Source organism: Colias croceus, chromosome 20, assembly GCF_905220415.1.
Source record: "Colias croceus chromosome 20, ilColCroc2.1".
NCBI classification, from domain to species: domain Eukaryota; kingdom Metazoa; phylum Arthropoda; class Insecta; order Lepidoptera; family Pieridae; genus Colias; species Colias croceus.
The window spans coordinates 3,499,692-3,523,595 of NC_059556.1; the positions used below are offsets into that span (position 1 = coordinate 3,499,692).

General features: G+C 41.3%; 2 protein-coding genes across 5 annotated transcripts in view; both read right to left on the reverse strand.

The window, feature by feature from the left end:
- LOC123700955 lies at positions 1-5,566 on the reverse strand. The gene is made up of 14 exons (XM_045648338.1): positions 5,095-5,566; positions 4,635-4,729; positions 4,261-4,329; positions 3,718-3,787; positions 3,542-3,630; positions 3,337-3,453; positions 3,150-3,255; positions 2,258-3,079; positions 2,068-2,181; positions 1,840-1,956; positions 1,547-1,657; positions 1,152-1,259; positions 603-777; positions 1-143 (listed from the first exon to the last, which is right to left on the reverse strand). Exons 1-14 carry the CDS (start codon positions 5,218-5,220, stop codon positions 70-72), a joined length of 2,193 nt encoding a protein of 730 aa, XP_045504294.1. The 5' UTR covers positions 5,221-5,566; the 3' UTR covers positions 1-69.
- A 369-nt stretch (positions 5,567-5,935) lies between these two features.
- LOC123700956 (trithorax group protein osa) overlaps positions 5,936-23,904 on the reverse strand; it is a 94,347-nt gene continuing 76,378 nt past the window's right edge. The window contains exons 6-18 of one of the 4 annotated variants that reach the window (XM_045648340.1): positions 20,845-21,110; positions 20,466-20,643; positions 19,824-19,978; positions 18,740-18,781; positions 17,271-17,456; positions 15,863-16,079; positions 15,427-15,546; positions 13,739-13,813; positions 12,780-12,867; positions 12,171-12,429; positions 10,717-10,794; positions 9,005-9,313; positions 5,936-8,317 (exon numbers count right to left, since the gene is read on the reverse strand). In XM_045648340.1, the coding sequence (XP_045504296.1) occupies positions 6,431-8,317; positions 9,005-9,313; positions 10,717-10,794; positions 12,171-12,429; positions 12,780-12,867; positions 13,739-13,813; positions 15,427-15,546; positions 15,863-16,079; positions 17,271-17,456; positions 18,740-18,781; positions 19,824-19,978; positions 20,466-20,643; positions 20,845-21,110 (3,860 nt within the window). In that variant the 3' untranslated portion in view covers positions 5,936-6,430. Of the gene's footprint in view, positions 8,318-9,004; positions 9,314-10,716; positions 10,795-12,170; positions 12,430-12,779; positions 12,868-13,738; positions 13,814-15,426; positions 15,547-15,862; positions 16,080-17,270; positions 17,460-18,739; positions 18,782-19,823; positions 19,979-20,465; positions 20,644-20,844; positions 21,111-23,904 lie in introns of all 4 variants that reach the window. The other 3 variants (XM_045648339.1, XM_045648343.1, XM_045648342.1) reach the window with 3 other exon arrangements.

Below are 23,904 nucleotides of genomic sequence, written 5' to 3' on the forward strand. Positions count from 1 at the left end.
AGTGACTAATTATATTTATTATCAGATATTTTCAATTAATCAGAGCATTAAAGTGGGGTAAAAAATGGATCATCTCTTGCGATGTCGGTGCTCAGAGCGCGCACCGCTCGGCTTCGATGATTTCTCCTTGTAACGTGAAGAATCTGGAATAGAGAAATAAAGATTATCAAAAGACACATTATGAGATTATTTTGGGTAAATTTGTCAGTAGCATTTTTGACTAAAATATGACAGAAAATCGTTTAACTCAATAGTCACACTAGGCAAGATCTTAATATGTACGAAACTGATTGTGATGCGGTTTTTTTCTAATCTACACTAATATTATAAAGAGGAAAATAATTTATTGATTGTAATGAATAGGCTCATAAACTACTGGACCGATTTTGATGAAATTTGGCACAGACAATCTTTAGACCCTGAGAAAGAACATAGGCTACTTTTTATTGCGAAATATGTACCACGGGCGAAGCCGGGGCGGACCGCTAGTGTGTAAATAAAGTGATTGTCGATGAAAGTTTTAGTATACAATCTGTTAACTTTTAGACAAAGCGGGCTAAGCCACGGGCGGGAAGCCATAACTAGTATATTAGAACGCTAACCTCTCTCCCGCTCGCGTTCTTTGCGCGGTCTACGTTCCCTCGAGCCCGCCGAGTCAGGTGACGAGCGGCGTCGCGGCGGGCGCGCCCACTCGCCGCTCCACCACCACGCGGGGGGGGCTGAGGCGCGGGCGCGGAGGGGCGACCCGCCGGGGGCGTAGGGTGGTGCGGGGGGCACCTGGGGATCAACGATTTAGCTTTTCAGGCCGTCATGCTGAACAATTAAATACTTAAGCTTTTGCATAGCTTCCATCGCAGGCCTTGAGCGCGGGGACTGAATCCAGAAATTGCGTAACGAAAAACCTCACGCTCCCCACGGGGACGGGCACGGAGGTGTGACTTGAATGCAATAGCTTTACCGTGGCAGTCCCCGAGTGCATCACGTATTTTTTATTATTACTAATCACACCACACACCCTAACTTCAGAATCTGCCTGCTCAACAAAAGGCGACGATTCCGCGGTTAATCAGGGCGATTATGAGATTTTTTTTGGGTCATAAAGATTAAAGACAAAGCATAAAAATTATTGCAAAATAAAGCTCGCTACTCACAGGCGGGTACCCGGCGGGCGGCAAGCGGTAGGGCGCAGCGGGCGGGCCTTCGCCCTCCGCGCACACCAGCGGCGGCGCTGGCCGAGTCGGACTCTCGGATGTCGCCAACTTGGAAATTAATACTTATGAGTTATGATAAAGATTTTCAGAAGTTGTCTTTGGTTGGGCATAAAGTAGACCAAACAAGTGAGCGCAATAAAACAGAGAAAATAACAGTTAAATCTGTCAAAATAAGCGACGTTTTTTTTAAATTGTTTTTTATAGATGCGTGAGTGAAAATAACAGTTAAATCTGTCAAAATAAGAGACGTTTTTTTTAAATTGTTTTTTATAGATGCGTGAGTAGCTTGCCTGCTTAACAATTTCTAGTAACCTATCACATGCTGTCCCTAATACCTTCTGTTTCAAGCTGTTAAAGTCGTTGCTCATGTCGCGGTACCGCTGCAGACACTCTTGCCACATGCTCGCCATCTCGGCCATCTCGGATCGTTGCTTGGTTATCTCCTCCTAATGACAACATTTTTAAAATGCCCATATTTGTGTATAATTAGACTTTTCCTTGATATCACAATTAAGGTAGGTAGCGGAGGAATACACAGTTTCAATGCAAAATCGATCCATGAATATGATTAGTGCACGGCAGGTACATTTTTCACATGTGTGAGAATAATAATATTTGCACAAATAACCATGAGTCTCGCGTCAGTATCGCCGACGTCTCTGGCCACGGTCTCATACCGCCGCATGCACTCGCGCCACAAGCGAAGCTGCGCCGCGGCTGATTCCCGCATATTTTCCGCTGACTCCTTTAAGAAAACAATTTAAAAAGCATATTATAAATTTTCATTTCCACACAATTTTTTTACAAAAAAAAATTACGACCGAAATAGACTTCGCTACCTATAGTAATAACTTACGTGAACATCTTTGTCTCGACACGGAGTCTGTGAAACTCCCTTAAAACATCTCATCAGTTCCTTCCACAGCTTCATCATTTTGTCCATTGCTTCTCGTTGCTCGGATATTTCTTGCTAAAAGTTAAATATTTTTTATTTCACCCATACACGTGTTACGTGTATTTTATAAGGAAAGTTATAAAATACTAACTTTAACAACTCTCAAATAATTACTTCTTCCGCTTATAGTACTAGTTTCTCCATCAGCCACGCTTAACCCAGAATCTCTTTCTCTCTCTGAATATCTCTCGCGATCCTTATAGTCTTCTTCTCTAGACGCTATGGAACTTCTATCAAATCCTTCACCATTACGACGCAATCGTCGATCTTTACCAGACACTTGGGCAAAGCTACGCTCTCTGGCTTCCTTTTCATCATAATATCTATCTCTATGTATTCTATCGTCTAATCGTCTGTTCCTGTAGCTTCTATCGTCATAATCCTTTTCTTTAACACCATCGCTTCTAGTTGTTCGTCTATATTTTTCATCGTCGTTCACATTCTTACGAATTTCGAAACTTCTACTGGCCTTCTGTTCGCAGTATCTTCTTCTATCGTCATAATACCTAGATCTTAAATCTCTATCATCGTAGTCTTTATAATCCCTACGAACTGGAGCACGAGACTTGTAAAACTCATCAAGGGTACTTCTGGCAGGAATGCATTCCGGGCCATAATCGCGGTATTTGTCATCTTCATAAGGTTTTATTCTTTCAACTTCCATTTTACTCGAGTATCTTGGCATTTCTTTATCGTAAACAGGGCAGCACGCGCATTTATCTCTTCTGCTTGTAGCAATGTTGTCACGACTTCGAATCCTTGTTTGGAAGTTGTCATAACTCCTTGTACATGAGGGAGACACGTCCCTGGACTGTTCTCGACTGGGTAAACGAACCGGGCGATTGCCTGCATTATAGGAATCCCGTCTAGAAACTACTTCACACTGCAGCGATTTGTGGCTCTGAGTACGAGGCTAAAAATAACATTGTTATGATATATCCAAGTCTTTACCAATCATAATTAATTACGTGTATTATAATTACCATTTGTTTTTCACGAGATTTTTTTTCAGCAATTTGTTCGCATAACTTTGCAAACGTTTCGAGAACAGTGTGATCAACTGGAGGAGGACGTGGTTCATCTTTCACCCTTTTAAATTTATAAGTTTAAATATTTATTACAGTTTTATTAGGAAAACTCTCAATAAAAAAAACAATTTTATCTAGGTACTTCTCTTTCCCTCTATAAGGATCATCACGGTATCGATGATGGTGCCGGTGGTCTCTTGTGATGGAGGCATCTCGGTCGCGACTCTCTCGCCGCTCATATTTCTTAGCGTGGCGGTGTCTTTAGCAGAAATAACCATCATTACTTTTGTCAACTCAAAATACTTATATCAAATTATTATCTAATAAGTGGAAAAATGAAAACTCACTTCTTTTTATCTCTTTTGATAGCTTCTTCAAGAAAGGCGTAAATAAAGGAATCTTGATCTTTTGGTATCGAATCAATAACATCTCCATCCTATCAGATAAGGATATAGGAATAATGAAAAAGATTTCATAGAATAAGGCGTAACAAATCTGTATTGAGTTTTTTAATTTAAGTTACCTGTGTAGGTGATAGGGATCGAGGGGTGGAGACAAGTCCCGCTTTGAGGGCGAGAGAAATGCCTTCTCTCCTAAAAATAAGAAGTAATCGTGAAGTAAATCTCTTCAGTTATATCCTAATAATAAAAACTCATTTTTCTGTAAAAAAATTACAAGAATATTTTCACTAAGAATTTTCTATATTGTAGTGTTTCAATTAATAGTAATTCCTACATCATAGCTCTTCCAGGTTGATCCCTAAAAGACAATAATGTATGTACTAATAAAAAATCGGTTTAGTAGTCTAACTCGCTAGCCTCAAAAAGTAGGCTATGTTACTACCTACATAGGCTTTTTGCCGCAATAAATGAGATGTCATTGCCATGTAATGGGAAGATTCAATAAGATGCGCATTTGAATCACTCCCTAAATTTCAATAGATGGCGCTGTATTAAAAATGTGAATTGTATGAGAAATTACATTAATTAAAGTTAATTTTCTTTCTGCTTTGAGCTAGTAATAGTATAATCATATAGTAGAGTAGTTTAAAAATACTGTTACTTACGCTGCACGTCGATGGCGGCGCGGTGACCGCGCGCGCCGGTCGTCAGGCGTCGCGGACACGAAGGGACTGCTGTCACATTTCATACAACTTATTTCAGTTTTTCTAAATATCTTATCGGTATTCCAAGTTTTATTTCATACGCCAAAAATTAGCAGGACGAATTTTTATGAAATTACCATTTTTTTACCAAGCTATTAAGTATTAATATTTACGGTTGTGTAAGAAGTCCTAAACATTATTATATTTCTCTTATCATATGTTTTCAATTAATTTGTACTTTTTATATGTATATGCTATCTCTTATGCAAACCTACCTATTAGCAGTATGGTATCTATCAAGTCAAATATAGTTCAAAATATGTAACAATAGGGACCTTTTAGCAGGTTTGACATCCTGAGGAATATTTTTTTCTGTACCCTGAACATCTTGAAGACTAGCTTTGGCGGAGGTTACGCGTCGACCATTGCCCTAGAGTTGAAAATTATGATCTAATAATATTCCAGCCACAAAAAATAGTGTGTTGTATATTTATGTATGTTAACCAAATACTTTTAAAGAATTAGAATGTGGAATGACTATTGATGACAATCCATATTTCCCCGACGTACCTACCGATTATTTAAATGAAATTAGTTTCATAATTCATTTTAATTTTATACAAAACTGACAAACACTCCAGATTTGAAAAAGGTACTGAATAGTGATCATCTTTGTGTTGCAAAAAATTCAATATGCTTACAGGCATGATTTTTGCTTATTCGTAATCAGTGAGAAAATGAATAAAGTTACTTTTCCTTCTATACATTTCTGAATAAACTTTTTATTATACTTACGCCAGACTCGTCGGTAACTACAGAATTGCTATCGTCGAGGCCATCCCGCTTTTTCTTCGTCCGCTTACGTTTGGACGCGTCAAATACTTTAAATAATTTTTTACTATCGCTCGACTGACACTCCATCTTATTTCATCGAACGGGTCCACGGACATTTGGATTAATAAATTATTATCATAATTATCAATAGTAAACACTAATAGAGAAATATTTAATTGGAATTTAACAAAATTGTTACCCAAATACTGATGGAAATAAAATGACGGGGCAATTGAAAAAAAGAACTGTCATCACAGACAAGAGGCAGGTCAAAAGATTAAACCTGCCAGAATCTTAATATAATAAGGATCTTTACACACTGTCATGCAATCAGACAATTTCTTACTGTTACCAGAATAAAAACATTAACTAGTTGTTTTGGTAACATCAAAAATAATTACATAAAAGAAGAGTTGCAGACAGTACAGGCAGTCTTTCCTTATTCATGCTAGGTATGTGAATTTTGATTTAAATATTACTTTACACTTTACAATACTAAAAAATATACACAAATTCAAACTTGTATGCTGTATGTAGTTATAAGATCAACTGATAATATGCAATTAATATGAATAATAAATATTTTTCTTGTGTATGAAATAACATACTGTAGAAATAAATGATTTTTGCTTGGTAATATTGTAAACTTCCTTGTTTATGTACTCATTCATAACTTCATTACTTTTTATTCTATTATCAATATTTTTTGTTTATGGGCGTCAGTGTTACCACGACTGTTTTTATTTCAGGAACATGGAAGAAATTATATGGAAATCGAGTGCCAATTCGAAAAGAAAATAAATTCAGATTCAATTTCAATATATTATAGATTATTGTAATAATTCACATTAAACTTAATTAAAACTTATAGCCCACATAAGCTCCTCGCTCAGTTACTCCACAACCGAAGGCTCTAGAGGTATTCGGTATAAAATCTCCATCATAAAACCAATCAACAGATTCAAGTCCCATTTTATTATAAAAATCAAAATTACGAGTTATAATACATCTGTTTTTCAATCGAACAATAGAAATCGATTATAGCACATTGACATTCTTGTAAATAAATCATCGTGGACATAAATAACAAAATTCAGATTGTACAGACTAACACGTTCAGACGGCTCTACGAACGGTCGAGGAGTCGTCGGCGCAGCTCGGGGCCGCGCCGTATCCCTATATGTACACGTACCAGCGGTAGTCAGTCCAGCGGCCCCGCGCCCGTATACACTGTCTCCGTGCACTCACTGTCACTGTCACCGTGTCCCTGTCACCGGCGCCGGCACTGGCACTGCGCTCACTCCTCGCGCGGCTCGTCGCCCTTCAGCTGGCTGCAGTGGTACAGCACGTCCGCCAGCTCGTGCGCCACCTTCTGGTCCAGGATCTGGCTCATGACGAGCGACAGCAGCCGGCGCTCGTGGCGGCGGATCAGCGGCCGGTTCTCCGGGTGCTCGGCCAGGCGCAGCAGCGTGGCGGCCGCGCGCCGCAGCATGTCCAGCGACGTGCCCATGGCGTCCGGGTTGTCGCGCAGCGCGGCCACGCCGTGCTGGTTGGCCACGCCCAGCGCCGTCTGCTCGGCGCGCTCGATGAAGGCCACGAGCTGCGCCACGGCCGGCGCGTGCGTGGCCACCTCGCGCGCGGCCGCCCCGCCCGCGCCCGCCAGGTAGTGCAGCAGGTTCACGGCGAACTCGCGCACCACGGGCCGCTCGGGCCGGCACAGGTCGCGCGCCAGCCCCGCGCACAGCGCCGCGATGCGCCCGCGCGGCGGCGTGGCCAGCACCAGGTCCACGTTGGCGTCCGTCACGCACAGCTTGCACAGCGCCTCGAGCGCGAGCCGGCGCGGCGACAGCGGCGAGCCGGGCGCGGCCGCGGGCGGCGCGTCGCCGGCCACGGCCGCCGGGCACACGCTCCAGTGCAGCAGCCCGTCCAGCAGCGGCCGCGCCACGGCCTCGGGCTGCCCCGACAGCTCCACGCTGCCGGCGATGTTGGCGCAGCACACGAGCGCGTCCTCCCGCAGGTGCGCGAGCGTGTCCCACCACCACTCGCCCTCGCCGCGCAGGCTGGAGCAGCACGCGTCCGCGTCCACTTCGTCTCTCGCGGCCCGCTCGTACGCGCGCGCCCGGGCCGCTCGCGGCGCGTGTTCGTGGTGAAGGAGGAGCAGTTTGCCGGCGACCGCGAGGAACGCGCTCGACCGCGAGAACTCCGCCTCGTTGCCGGGGACGAAAGTGAGCCCGCGGAGGATATTCGAGAGCGCGATGCACCTCTTGGCGAGCGCGTCTCGCGTCTCGTTGACGAGATTGAGGCTCGGTTCGTCGCGCGTGTAGCACTCGTCTTCATAATCTTCGAGGCGACGACGCTTGAGCACGCCGGCCGGGTCGCGCACTTGCAGCGCCGGCTTGCGCTCCGGCTCAATGTCCATCGGCTCGGCCTCGAGGTTATCGTCGTCGGCGCCGCGGCCGGGGGAGGCGGTAGGTAGAGCGGCGGGGGTGGGCTCGGCCGGCGGGTCGGCGCGCGGCGGGCTGGCGGGCCGGCCCGGCGACGGCGCGCGCTCGCCGGGCAGCACGCGCGCGAAGGGCAGCGGCACGAACTCGGCGCGGAAGCAGGGCATCACGTGCGCGGCGCCGCCGAGCTGCCACGGCTCCATGACGTCGTCCACGTCGTCCGGCTCGGGGCTGTCCGGCGCGAAGAGCGCGTCGTCGTCGACGCGCGCCACGGTGATGGGCACCCGGCGGCGCGTCTGCAGCGTGTAGTTCTCGCCAGAGAGCAGGCGCACGCGGTCGGCTGGGTCGGGCGGGTCGGCGCACGGCGGGTTGCGGGCCGCGGGCGGCGGGCTGCCGTCCACCGCGTACCAAGGCTCGCTCTCGCCCGCCGGCGCGTCGAACACGTCGCTGAGGCTGCGGTGGAAGTGCTCCAGTAGCAGGTCGAGCAGCCCGGGCATGTGCTGCAGGCCGAAGTAGCCTATGCAGTTGTCGTCGAATAGCAGGATATTGAGGATGTCGAGCGCCCAACATGTCTCGGAGAGCAAGCCCGATTTGAGCGCCATCATGATGCGCCACGCGTCCACGGGGGCGACGTCGGCTTTTGTCAAGCGACGTCGCTTCTCAGGTGCAGGTACTGTCGCCTCTACGCATTCAGCGGGGAAAGTTAATTCACGTTTTATCTGGCCGACTCCTGATGTTGCTCCCTGAAATAAAGAGAATATGATAAATATAATTTTTTTAATTATCTCTATCGAATCAGTATTTGTAACTAAAGATTACATTTAATATTTTTGCGTTAACAAATAAACTATTATAACATGCGCAAATGATTAACAATGTTATACAGGCTGTCCCACCGTTGGTATACTAAGCTCAAAGGAGGTTATAGTTTTGCATACGCTGAGTACGTAAAAAATACTTGTAAAATTCCATAAATAAATAAATAAAATAAAACTGAATTCTTAAAATTCTATGTGTACACACATAACAAGCAACCCGCCCAGCTTTGCTACCAGCACGTGATCTTTCAAGATTATGTTTTCATAGACAAAATGCTCTCAATAGCGAAGCGGAAGAAAACATGGTTTTTCAGGAAAAATTTAGCAAAAAATTTTTGATGTAATTTTGTTGTTTAAGTATTTTTTACGTGATCAGTGTATGCAAAACTACAAGTCCCTTCGCTCATAGTATACCAATAGTGGGACACCCTGTATACAATAATAGTGTCAAAGTTACATTTGAATTTTATAATATCTCATTTCATAATACGTACAAATGTGCAAAAATATACTCTAATTAAAAAGTGACAAGGGACAACATGTTGTGTGTATAAAAACACAAACAATATGTTCGCGTCAGTAGGCAGTAGGCAGTAGGCAGTAGGCACTAACCGGCGGATGGTAGGGCTGGTGCGGCGGGTGCTGCGGCCAGGCGGGCGCGTGCTGGTGCGGCAGCGGCGCGTGGTGCGGCGGGCGCCAGGCGGGCGAGGCCGCGCGCTGGAAGGCGGGCCCCCACGCGGCCCCCGGCCCGCCGGGCCCGCCCGGCCCGCCGAACCGCGGGCCCGCGCCGCTCGGCGCCGGCTGCGCGCCGCTCGCGCTGTAGCCCTCCGCCTTGGCGAAGTCCGGGTGCCGTCTGGGCGCGCCGGCCGCGTTGGGGGCTCCCGCGTTCACGGGCGGCGGGGCGCCTTTACCCGCGCCATACTGTTGCATAAATTTACACTTTAATATCAACATGTAGAGTTCCTAATAGCGCCCAGGCCATGGTTTAGTAATGCTGGTATGAAATGCCAAGTTAGTTAACACTAATAATTAAAAAAAAAAATCAGTAATTTAACTTGATAAAATCCATTATAATATTGAAATGAGTTACAACGTATTTTAAAGTTTATTCACAGTCGTTATTATTATATCTTGGCATAACATAAATAATGTCAATGAAGTTGAAGATTAATGACAACGATTTGATAAAGCGTGATGTATCTTTCTTGTTAAAAATTATTACAATATATTTTATAAAAATAGATTACATCATGCTCTATTAGAAAGTAGAAACATTTACGTATGTTACACTAGCCGTGAACCCACAAACGATACGAAAACGATGACAAATATAATCTGTAAAATGGATCCTCAATATACATTTTAAGAACTAATCCATAGTACAGTGTTGCGATATTTAACAAAGCTTCTCTTACGCTAGTCTCACATGATACCTGTGAAAGCATGCAAATGATTTAGTGAAATTATTTATTTTACAATGTATGTGAAGCCACCACCACACACTCTAAACCTTGTCTTCCACTTGGTAAAAAATGGTTAAATTTTGAAAAAAGAATACAACAAATGAGTCGGTTTTGGTTTGTGCGATCGTGATCTAGCGACCGACAATCGTGGTACTCGAAAGCCAATTAATCACACCGCAAGCCAAATATTTTTGTTAACGAAAACTGAAGATAAGTGAGAGCTTGAAATTTCGTTAAGCGAGTGGGATTATTTTGAGTAATTAAATGAAGCCAAAACCACGTATGAAGTCGCCGTTCTCCTCCCGAATTGTGGTCATATTCTTGAAAAGCTACAATATGCAGCCAGTCAAGAGATATGAGCCTGCCATCGACAACACCTCGTCGCATCGTCATTGAATAAATATAGTGGAAATAAATTTTTGTTTATTAAATTCTTGTTATTTTATAATAAACCCGTATATTTTTAATCATGTAATAATATATGTATTAAGTTTCATTCTACATATGTAAAGGAATAACTGTGGGTTGTTTGAATTGTAATAAACTTTAATAAATGTGATGTCAAATTAACTTACGCACAAAAAAAAATATTGAAATTAATACTAATTTACACGTAATAAAAAATTAACATAAAAATAAGTGATAATAAATTTTAAGACCAAAACATTGGAACTTATATACCGATCACAAAACGTATTTGAAAATTTACAAATTGCATCCAATCTGAATACAGCAACGAATCAACGACGATGCGCGCGAGCGTGTGTGCGCATGTAGAGGGTTGGGGGGGAAGCACGGCGGTGCGTGTCGCCAATGGTGGGAAGCGGTGTGGAGTGCGTGGTACAAACGGTGGTTCCGTACGTAGGGGCGCGAGGCGGGCGGCAGCGGCGCCACCAGCTGCCGCGCCAGCTGCGAGCTCATCAGCCCGCCCACCGCCATCTACACACGCGGGCACGCGGGTCAGTGACGTCACACGATATTGCGACGCACGTGTACGCCCTCACGCCATGCATCGGCACACATGTACACTCGCACAGTATAACCGTACACACATGTACACGCTCATACAGTCAGTCGATACACACGTGTACACCCGCACGGAGTGCATCGGTACACACATGTACACCCTCACACATATTCAACCTCGTACGCAAAGTGCGCACACATGTTTACATGTACACATCCACCCAGATCGACGATGCATGAACATGTGCGCATGTACATTGTACATGTATTCACACGCCACTTTCAACTTATACTTTCATAACATACTACGTCTTGGATAATAATCTTTGATTTTTATTCAAGTTTTACAAGACATCGCGATTAAAATATAAATAAAATCAACACTGACAATCAACATGCAGTGTATACGTATTTGATTCTGCATATGAACTCCCAAACACGCAAACCTCACACACAAAACCAAAACAATCCTATTTCTATGTGGCTTATGTATAAAATAAATAATTCATATTCAGGAAAACATTTAAAATACAATTAATAAATATCTTATGAGCGGAATGTATGGGAAATATTTTCAATAAAATAACACATAATAAACAATACATCAATTACTGCATTCATGCAAATGCATCCAAGGGAAATTTTTGGACATAACAAAATAACTAATAACTTGCAGCAATCATAAGCATAACACTAAACAATGGATTTAAATAATTTTATAACAAGATCAAAAAAACTTGTTCTAAAAATATTTTTTATCAACTTCTATTACCTAATAATAAACTTATACTACACATGCCATTTTCTTGACAGAAATGAAATAGTAAGTTTTTTTTTTTTTTTTTTTTAATATAAATTACTGGTATGCATGTATGTGAATGTTCCTTCCTTCCTCCACAGTCCACAACTTTATGCAAGTCTAGTTCATTTCTTATAGTGTTGATGTTATAGGTGTGTTTAAATCAAAATTATGTTTGAGTCTTGAGAACAGAGTCATATTTTGTGTTGCCTTTATAATTCTTATATCTGTGAAAAGTGCATACATGTATATACATGTACGCACTTTTCACAGATATAAGAATTATAAAGGCAACACGTAGTATAATTTACGTACATATACGTAAATGTATGTACATGTAGGTATATGTACGTAAATGTGTGTACATGTATATGTACGTAAATGTACGTTTAAGTACATTTTTTATTTTATTATTTTATTTCATGTATGTATGTGTTTGTATAATGTATACGGCTAATCTGCGCGTGTACTATTGTACGTGCTTAGCACGCGTTACTATCGACTGTGTGTATCTATAGCGTGTGTCTATGACGTGTATGTGTGTACATACCTCATGCGGCTGCTGGGGCGGGTGCGGCGGGTGCGGCGGGTGCGGGGGATGCGGGGGATGCGGCGCGTGCGGCGCGTGCGGCGAGTGCGGCGGGTGCGGGTGCGCGTGCGGGTGCGGCGCGCGGTAGTAGTCCGGGTAGGGCGGCGCGGGCGGCGCGCCGGGGCCGGGGCCCGCGCCCGCCGCGCCGCCCGCCGCCGGCGCGCCCGCGCGGTACCCGCCGCCGTACCCGCCGTACCGGTACTCGTTCGACCCGTAGCCCCTGCGACAAACGCACACACGTTAACATACATACGAACTTAGCCTCCAACTGGAGACTTTCATTCATGCTTAGCCTGCGACTTCAGATTTCATACGTTAACCTGCAGACTACAGAATATGCACTGTAACAATTCGAAAGAGTAATTGAAATTAAACAGAAACACCTAATAGGCTCTGTACAATACTAATTCTAGGTTTGTAATAAAAAATTGAGTTTATTTTGAAAGACTGACTTCAGTCTATTCAACAACTTTAAAAACACATTAAAAACATCTTCTTAGAAGTAGTTAATGTAATTCATATAAAAAACATATTGCATCAATTATATAGACATAATAAAATACAACATACCTATCGCCTTCGGGTCCATAAGGTGGGTAAACAGGCCTATTTGAGGGGTATGGAGATCCATATTCATATCCGTAACCTTGCTGGTAACCTGTAAAACAATAAGTATAATTTTTATAACCGTGTACAATAAATAATAACAACACTTAGACCAAAACTACATAATATAATCAAACGTGTGAAAATAACTCGCAAACAAAACAAAATATAAGCATAAATTAAATTTAACAATTTAAACTACTACGCTACAAGCAACAAAAATAAAAAAGGCATGTATTTCGTAGTTTGTGTAAAAACAAAATTTGATCATCTTATTTTTGAGACTATTCAGATGTTTACTGTGAATACATACAGAAAGCTCTTCAAGAAATAAATACTATCTTTTTTATTAAATTTCCATTTTAATATGATTATTAGAACCAAACTCAGCATATCATTATGTACATTTCAAAATCTCACAGTTACGATTGCGTGTTATACCAACCCAAAAAACGAATGTAGTTAATCAATGAATGTTATCAATTAATGACAAATGTTAGTGATTATGAATTTGTTAAATTCAATCGCCCCAATCATGGAATGTATTGTAATTTGAAACAGAATTTATTATATACAAACTTAGACTCAAGAGAAGAAACATAGTTAATTTCCTTTGCGCGTTTCAAAAATAGGACAATCTATAATTGAGTACGATATAATTCGTGTTCTTTTATATGTTCATTTAAAGATAATGGCATCGTTTGAGGGTGGGTCGTTTTAAGCCACACATAATCCACATATTTTAATAGAAAACCGTACAAAGTCAAGTAATTTTGCGATTTTCAAATTACGACCAAATATTGCAGAGAGACATATTTAATTTTTTAACTTTTTTTTTGGCTCTCGGGTTAAAACAACCCCCCCTTATTGAAAAGTGACGCGTGATGTGTGTGTGCGCGTGTGTGTCAGCTACGTGCTAGTACCTGGCGGTCTCCGCGGGCCGGGCGGCTCGTCGAACGGGTTGGAGGCGGCGAGGTTGTCGCCGCCCGCCCCGCCGCCTACACACAACCACCACTCTATACCAACCGGTACCCGTACCGATACCGATACCGATAACAATACCGAAAAAAGATCGAGTGAAGAAGTGAAACTTCTTTGACAAGATTCAAAGATAACAAAATCGTCGCCTTACTCCATGACGTGACGGTATTGCCACGACGCAAACTTGAACTTATACTTTCAACGCGCCTAAAGAAGTTTCACTTCAAAAACATCTTCGCTACACCCAATGGTACCATAAACTATGTCCCTCAACGGTACTAGTAAATAATGCGGTATCGGTAACGATACCGGTACCGATAACGGTAGATACCGGATAGGCGTGTGGCGCGTGACATGTCGCTCGCTACACGCTAGCCACTAGCCACTACGCTCGTCTAATGCACGCGTACATGAAATATGTACGCGGCAACTATTTACAGTTTATGCCGATACACGGACTGCTTACTTTCAAGACGTCGGTGGTAAAGAAGTGTTCTTTTTATATTATCATATGTTTTGTATTATATGTGATTGATATAAGGCAGACATTATATTTTGCATTAAAAAATGCACAATGAGACTATGTGCGGATTGATTACAATGAACAAGATATATTTAATGTGAAATAAATATTATATTCAATTTAAAAAGCAGTCTGTGTATCGACATAATTATCAATCTTGCAGACTTTAATTTGTAGCCAGTGACGATCACCATTATTGACAGATTGTAAACAAATTCGATGTCTATTTTAAAATTGACTGAATATCATGGTGTAAATATCCTAGTGCAATTGTTAAAGGTTAGTATAAGCAATATTAATCTAAATGAAAATCATTCAAATGATGTATACTTTTCATAACAATATTACACAAGTAAAATTAAAGGAAAAATGTATTACATCATTTGTTCACTAATTGTATTTTAAATGTATGTTAATCTTACAAGCTAAATAATAATAACAAGCGGTATGTCATATTCTGTGTTTCAAAAGTAGCTTCTATTGGAGCGTATTTTACAGCAGGTCTATTTTGTGCTAGTGTGTATGTATTGTATTTACAATACTTAGAATTATAGTTTACAAGTCGTGTAACAGTGTCTATTTTGTTCGTGTTATTATTTCAAATATTTCCATACTCCCTCAAATTCAGTGCGAGTGTGTGTGTGTGTGTCTTTCACATATACAGACATTATATGTATTCTTGTGTTAAACAATGTGATCATGTTATATCTACACACGTTTTTATTGTAAATACATGCCCATGTACGGATTAGTTTAGGTATATTTACAATGTATATTGCTGTACTGCGTGAGAAATATGCAAGTTGCAATACACGTGGGAGTATTAGGTGTGTGCTGTACAACGTTTTTGTTTCTATGTGCACGTGTGCACATAAGTGCGCGTGTATTCATGTACGTGTATATATGTGTACTTACATCTCGTATGTGCGTATGTGAACTTTTGTGCGAACTTGTACGTGTGTATACGTGTCGTGTACGCGTGTACATGGGCGTGTGTGTCCCTATGTGCACTTGTAGATAAATGTACGTGTACGTGTATATACATGTACGTGTACGTGTAGATACATGTACGTGTACGTGTTTGTACGTGTACACATATGTACGCACCTTGCTGCGCGGGCTGCGGCGGGTAGGGCGCGTAGTGCGCGGGGTAGCCGTCCATCGGCGCGCCGCCCGCGGCCCCCGGCCCGCCGGCGAACTGCTCCGAGTTGTTCGACCCGCCCGCCGCTGGGGAACGAGAACAATTATTAAGTTAGTAAAACATGTAACGATGAAAATAAGGCGAATAGACAGCTTCGCAACTTTTGAATATCCGTTTCGCTTAGATGTCAATAAAAATGACAAATTATGTATGAAAAAAAAAGGATTTTGAAACGTTTATCAGTGCTTTTATCCGTTAAAGCAGTGAAAATGGCCCTTAATGTTATTTTTTCAATGCAAGGTTTTAATATATAAAAATTGTAGTAAATAGTATTACTGGTTCTATGTATTAAACATCCTAACTAAAACCCCCAGTACAATACATATCTAGCGCCACACTCACCGGGACTAGCCGCACTATTGTTCTTGCCGCTCTTCTTCTTCGTCGAGGCTTCCACCTGGTTGATGATCGGCTGCGGATCGATACCGCCGCGGTCAAAGTGGCACTCGTACGCGAGTAGATTCTTAGTGTAGTGCTTGCGCAGCGTGTACGCGGCTGACGACGACGCGCCGATGCCCAGTAGGCCGGCGATGTCTTTCCACGTTTTGTTTTTCGTCACCTGGAATACGGTTAAAATGATGATTAAAAACTTGTTTAAAATTATTGTGTAAGCACTTATGGCACGTATTATGGTAAAAAAAATGGGAAAATTACCATACATATACATTTTTAAATTAAAAATAAATATAACCTATTTGAAGTTGAAATGGTATTGAAAAATTAGCTCATCGATAACAGAACTATTGTTACTTATAAGAATAGAAAATATACAGTGAAAAATAAAGAATAAGACAGAAAGTATACATTCAAAAGTGTAAAATCCCAACACTGCTTATTATCTGCAAACATAAAAACAAAGCGCGCGTATAAAGTATTGATTTTAAGTAAGCGCACGAGGCAATAACTTCGCGTGTTAACGAGTGGAAATCTCACCATCCTTGCAAACGTAGCGATGACAGAACATTTATTTTTACTTCAGTATTAGCTACAGCACGTGTACTGCGAACGGATTCAAACAACATACTGACGAAAATACACCGTGTGCCATTCAATGTACTGAACTGTACTAATGATAAGAATTTATTAAGCATCGTTAAAGCCTCGACACTTTATTGCAACTATTCTCATAAAGCTGACGGCACACGCAGTAACATAGCTACCTCTAATACAGTTTTAGTTGCATTGTTGCAAGAGTGAATAGAATATACGCATTTTGAACTTTGTTTAGAGTTTATGTAACCTTTCCGAAGAGTCCATTAATTTAATTATATGTGAACATAAAAGCGGCAATGTGGTCGTTAAACCTGTGCTAATGAGATTTAAGTACCTCTCGTAAGAAAAAACAAAAGGTTTTAGGTATATGATTATGAATTGTTATTCTTATGATTATGATTATTCAACCAATTTACGAAATGTTCTGATTGCCATTTCACTTTAATAAACTTATTACTTATGTTAACCAATAGGTCTTGGATTCGAACAAAGAATTAATCTCACCTGACTATAGAAAATCGATCATTAAAAAAATATATAAAAGGCACTTTCACTTTTTTAATTTATGATATGACTTTCTGAACCCAACAGACAACACGAGTGCCGTATAGCATTGCAGCAATTCAATAATACAGCCATATGGTATACAGCTGCATCAAAGTTAGCTGCAGTAGGTAATTAATTACGTCACATCATAAACCAAATTAAAGCGTCTCCCCCTCCGGCCGTCTGGCCCACCAGACCGCCACACACTCACCTCGACGAAGCCGCCGCGGTCGCGCACCAGCAGGTACAGGCGGTAGAGGTCGAGCGGCTGCTTGGATATCGTCGGGCAGGCGGCTATGGGCGTGCGCCGCTCCTCCATGAACGCTAGAAGCCGCTCCACCCAGCTGCGGCGTTCCGGCGCGTCGTCCATCTCGTACAGCTTGCCCAGCGAGTCCGACTTCTGGCGCAACACACACCATCATACACCCGTTTACTGATACAAGCGCACGCGACCGACCAGAACATGTATCGTGTTTTTTTTTAACAGACGCTTTAATTGGTCTGATTAAGTTTGTCAAGTTTTAGTGTACTGTGTTTCCGATACAACCGAACCGACAAAAATGTTAATTATAATACTAGTCTGTTTTAAATTGTTCAGTTTAAACAAGTTCATTTAAAGTAAGAAAAAACTTTACCACTAACTACAAATAACATCAAATCAAAATTTCAAATACAATTCATATTTTGGACGGCCAATGTTTGCTTATGATGCATGCTAATAAAACAATTTGTAAATAATAATAAAATAACTTTAAAGCGAATTTAAGTATAACTTAAACAAACATATCTAGCTGTATAACTTTGCTAAGCATAAAATGAATGCTTGTCAAAAACAATTCTTCGGTGAGTCACACTCAAATATTAAATAAATCAAGTTTGAATTAATGTCGAAAATACTTTACAATTTACAAAATACCAATAAGATACTGAAATCAGTAAAACTACCACAGCACTACGGTTATATATCAGCCTTATTTAAGTTTTTGAGCCAACACCAATTAAAAAAAGAAAGATATAGCAGAAAGCATACTAAATTTGGAAGCTCATTCTCGAGAGGCGCATTAGATATAGTCGCATGGCAAATATGCTGAGACAACCATGCATTAGGTCACTGTTGGATGCGTTAACATAACACCTAACTCTTGAAAGCTGTTAAAAATTTATCGTCGTTGTAACACGTTCGAACTTTGCTTTAGTGTGTTTATTTTAATTCAATTAATAATTTAATGGGAACCTAAATTAATCGAACAGTTTTACTAAAACATTCAATTTATGTCAAAAAGGTTATCATATAATATAATACAGAAGATTTTTGTAAAATTATTTATTAAACTACAACAAATGGTGGATATCACTATTATTTACTACACATGAATACTTTTAAGTTTTAGAATATGTATCTTTTAGTCTGTTTTTTTAGTTAATCTAAACTACCCTACAAAAAAGTATTTAACTTTTTTTACCTCTGCATCAAATGAAAATAAGATGTATGCATTTTTTTGTTACAATAAATGTATTATTTTATTTCGTCTTCAGAGATTTACACACTAAAGCAATTCCGATCGTATCACAACGCAACAATGCAGTATGCCGCCTCGATACAGTCAGTCAACTATAGAGGTACTCATACAATATCTCCGAGCTCTACACATGCTTAGTGATCTTTAACTTGATATAAACCTTTGATCTGTAGGACTCCGGCGCTATGTGACTGTTAAACACCTGAAATACACGACACAATGCAATGCTCACCCTTTCGATAATACAACAATGTACACAAATTTGTTCTAATTTCCTACAAAGTCATTTTTTTTTATTGACTACCACCTTTTTGGGTTGATTGAAGATTATCAAACAATTAATTACAAGTTCATGCAACACAGCAAAGGTTTTATTTACTTTTTAATGTACTTGTGCATATTAGATATTGATAGTGACATTTTTGCAAATATTATACAGAAAGTGGACCCGAAATGTATCACAAAAACAATAGATGGGTGTGAAGGAAACTGGTGTGTAATAAAGTAACCTTTTAAGGTATTTTTATGGAGTTTTTATGTGACATAACAAGAATCTTATTTATAATCCATTAACTGCATTGTGTATTTTATGTACAATCCATAACTGGGTTTATATCCATTTTTACGATTCAATATACAGTTTCCAAATTATTCAAATGGATATTAATGCAATATATTAAACATGATTTGCAGTTTTAGTGATATTATAAATTCACCATGCCATTTATATAATTGTAATGAGAATCAATTTTGTTTATACAAAATTATTTATCTCACTTTACATTATACATATAAATAGGTGCGTAAATTAGTGTGTTTATGATTATATACGATGGTAATGTTTTATTTAATGGAGTTGCCATATTAGTATTGTTGTTTGTTACTATGTCTTTAATCATATGAGTGCTAGCTGGTTTTATATTATTTGAACTTATATGTGCACACTACATTTTTTATATCCTGATTAATGTACAATACATCTGTTTTTGTTTTATTCAATATGATAATTTTGTTTACCTTTGTGTTTGAAATGGTTATGACTCAACATAATTTTTGTTATGTTAGTTTGTCTGTATTTACATGTGGATACATCTTACATATCTGTATTTTTGTGACATGGCTATGCTTGTTTACATGTATTATTTAGTGTGTAGGTATTGAATATGTAAATATATACCTATATGTATGTGATATATCTGTTATATGTTAACGTATGTTTACATGTGTTATGTATGTTCACTCACGGGACTAGAGGGCGGGCGCGGCCAGGGCGAGGGCGAAGTCTCGTAGTCGTCGTGCGCGGAGGAGTGCGAGCCGCCGCCCGGCGAGGGCGAAGGCGCCGCGCTGCCGTACTCCTTGCGGGAACTTTTTGGCGTGCCGCAGGGCTCCTCGCCTGATGCTGGAAATGTCAATATGATACGATTTTAACGCTTGCAAGATACATTACAACAATTAGTGTTGCAGAATAGAATAACTATTATTGAATGGCTACTACTTTTGTCTTGATCGGAGAGATCTATAACAAATGGCTAAAAATCTAATTTAAATGATTTATCTTATGTCTTATATTTCTTATAAAATACAGCATTTTATAACTCCCTCCTCTCTGTTTAGCTGGTGATTCGTGCATCTGAATTAAATTATGAGATTGTTGTGTGTTGAGTAGATTCATTGTTTGTATTATTGATCACCTGTGTGTTGTGTGTAGTGCGACGCGTGTCATGACTTTTTTGGGTGTTGGATAATATGTATTGTGTGAAATATGTTGTGTGATGCGTATTGTTCGATATTTGTTGTGTTTTGTGTGACGTGTGGTATGGTGTTGTGTCGGGTGTTGTGTTGTGGCATTGTGTGTCGGTTGCATGTTGTGCGAGTGTTACGCGTACCGGCGGAGGCGTTGCTGAGCGTGCTCTGCTGGCTGCCCTCGTCGAGCGGCGCGCCGTCGGGCCCGGTGGTGACGAGCGCGGTGGCGGGCGGCGCCGGCCCGTTGTCGTGCGGCTCGCCCGGCGCCGTCGGCGGGCCCATCGCCTCGCCCGGCGGGCCCATGTGACGACCTACTCCACCCTGATACACAAACGACAAATAATTATTAATGCACGTGTCAATAGGTATGTTGGTAACTGAAATAACTGGGATAAAACGTTATCCATACATACATTTATGTGATACAACATTTAAATTTATTTTTCACTTACTAAGGGATCATTTTATTTATTTTTTTGACAGATACATCGAATATAGTATTATGTCGGTAGCGGTGTTCACCTTGAGCGGCGGATAGTGTTGCGAGGGGTGCGGCGGCGGCGTGGGCCGGTAGCCGTACGGGTAGGGGTGGTTGCGCGGCGGCGGGTAGCCGTAGGGCTGCGGCGGGTAGGGCGCCGGCTTGTAGTGCGGGTAGGGCTGCGGCAGCATCGCGCCCGGCGGCGGCGCGCCGCTCGGCGGGCCGGCCGGCGCGCCCGCGCGCACCGTCGGCCCGCCGCCGTCCGAGAGCGATGATGACGGCCGCGGCGGCATGGGGACGTTCTGCGTACCTGGAATGTGCATGGTAAATGGTCAGTCTTTGTACAACAGTGTATTTAAATACTATATCAGATGAGTATATAACCAAATTTAACGATGATTGGAAGAATTCAAAAATCTGCATTTTACAAATGTGGCATAAACATTTTACAATTTAATCTTTTTATAAGTATTTGTCCAATACTAAAGTAAGTAAATCATGAAAACACGAAACATAATTATTATAAGAAGGAATGATCTACCCTTCGAGTAGAAGGTAAATGCTTATACAATTTTTCACGCGTCGGAAAATAATCCTTGACAAAATTTATAAATAACATAAGGACATACAATCCCTTTCGCGAAATCATAAAATACAACCTCGATACGTTTACAACTCGAGTGGGGTGCATTCTGCGTGCCGAGTGCGTTAGTGTGATGCAAAACGTCGAGGGAGGCATTTGAATTAAATTGTAGAGAGTGCAAGCGGCGAATGTTTCGGCGTGTGATCGATCCGAGGCACACGGACTCGCACGATTTGAATAATACAGTTAACGATGCTCGCCTAAGCCGGGTGCATCAATCGAGGGAGAGACGCACCGGATCACTTTCGTTTTCATCTCGCACGTGAGCCGCATACACCGCCGGCCTGCGAATTCTCGCTGCACTTTATCGCGACCGTATATGTGCATACAGCATACGCGCAACACATTGACCGAGGCCGAGATACGAACGGCACTGATTTGAGACGTCGAAAGTGGTATTGCAGCTTTTATGTGGGTCGATTTGGTTGTAGTTATGTTAGTGTTACGTGAGAACGCCCATAAATCATTGCATCGATGGGCGGGTTTGCTAATCGCAATGTTTTAGAATGTGATCCCCTAGGAGTTATGCGCGAGCGATTTAATGTTTGCCACATTAAAGCGGCGATGGGCTCTTTTATCTCGTCATTGGGACATTATCAAGGCATTAAAATTGTGCCGGAACGATCAGACATCGGGTAGACAGCGGGGCGCCGGTGAATCATAGATAACAAGTTGTGTAACATGTGCCCACCTATATAATAATAGGTCTATTGTTTACAATCACTAATGAGTGGAGACACCGCAACGGGGACAGTCGGCCTATTCGCCTTCTCGTAGAAATAAAACACGACGGGACACAGACGGAAAATAACAATGTAATAGAGATTCTATTGTGAAAATAAATGCCCGCATAAACTTATCCAAATTAGATCGCTACAAAACGGATTGCTGTGTTCTTTTGCGAATTTTACTGCTATGCTAATTTTACGACTATAACGAACATTGTTCATGTATCCCATACAATTCGATGAACGCACAATGCTATTTTAAAAACAGTGTAATGTATCTTATCAGATAAGTTCAATTTGATAAAGATATACTATACCTACTATAGGCATACATTTTCAGTGTTGTTTTAACTACTCTAAGTATATCTCTACATAAAAGTTGTTACCCACGAATACACTGCCTTGCATTCTTCCTTCTGTACATTTACTCTCATCTCAAATCTCAATCATTGTTAAAGTTCACGAACATTGAATAAGATTAATGAAACCACACGTATAACACAATTCCACACTGCACCAAGGCCCGTGAACGGCCCGCTCGGCCGTGCCAACCAGCTCTGTCAAGGGCGGCCGCCGTCACCGCAATGCGAACGGTATCGAGGTCTTTACTTTCCACCCACGTTTAGTTTCCACCCACGTTTAGAGACCAAACCACGAAAACCAATGTTCAGAATTAATTATTTAATAATCGCATGCAGGCTTAGTGTAGCTGTGTGGGATACACGCCAACATAAGACAAACTAAATGAACATGATTACATAATATAATAAATAGTAGAAATCTATACAATTAGTACATACAGTAGTGTTTAAATTATAAATTATACAGGAGCATCAAAAAGCGCTCAGGAACCTAACTTAGAATCTTTTGTCTGCATTAATTATTCCTATTCAACGTAGGGCTTACAATACCCACACAAGTATATCAACGGTAGTTATTACGCTGGCGCTGTAATAAATTAAGAAAAAGCAAAGGTATCTCTATATTGTTATGAGACAAGCCGAAAACGGAACTCAATTTCGCCCGTGGGCGGTGCCCGACCGCAACAGGTGAAACGGTTGCAATTTCCTCAATTTTGACTGACTCACTTAATCCAATGCTAGGTTGCATTCAAAACAATGTGTGACAATCGTGGTCGGTTTGAATCAGTCACATGAAAGTGCATTTGCTCCAGACAAATAACCTATTTTTGTTTGCTTTTTTGACGCTCTAACATAACATGTATGTATATTTTATATGTTTTTGTCTATCCTAAACATCCTTATGCCCAAATCCCACCCAAAGTATCTACAAGTAATGTCTGGTTTACGTTATGCACTTAATGTACCTACAATCTACACCATCAGCAGGCAAGCTCGCATAATTATTGGTAAACGCATCACATGTACGACACAGAATGCGGTACCACGCGACGACACGCCGACGCGTCTATTTACAAATACAATGTACATCCAATATCCATGTAGGTGACGTGGGCTGGCGCATTCCGCGCGAGCCTGTACTCATTAGTGACTATAATCGATTCAGCTCGAGCTTAATCAGTTCATAATTTAGTGCATTGTATAACTATGCGACGGACGCTGTAATTAACTATAGACATGACGAGCTATATTAAACAAGACTAGAGTTCATCAATCTGATACATTTCATTCATCGATTCTAGAGATTCAAGAATACTTAAAGGTTACTAACTAGTCACAATCATAATATATTGAACACAAAGCGACATTGTG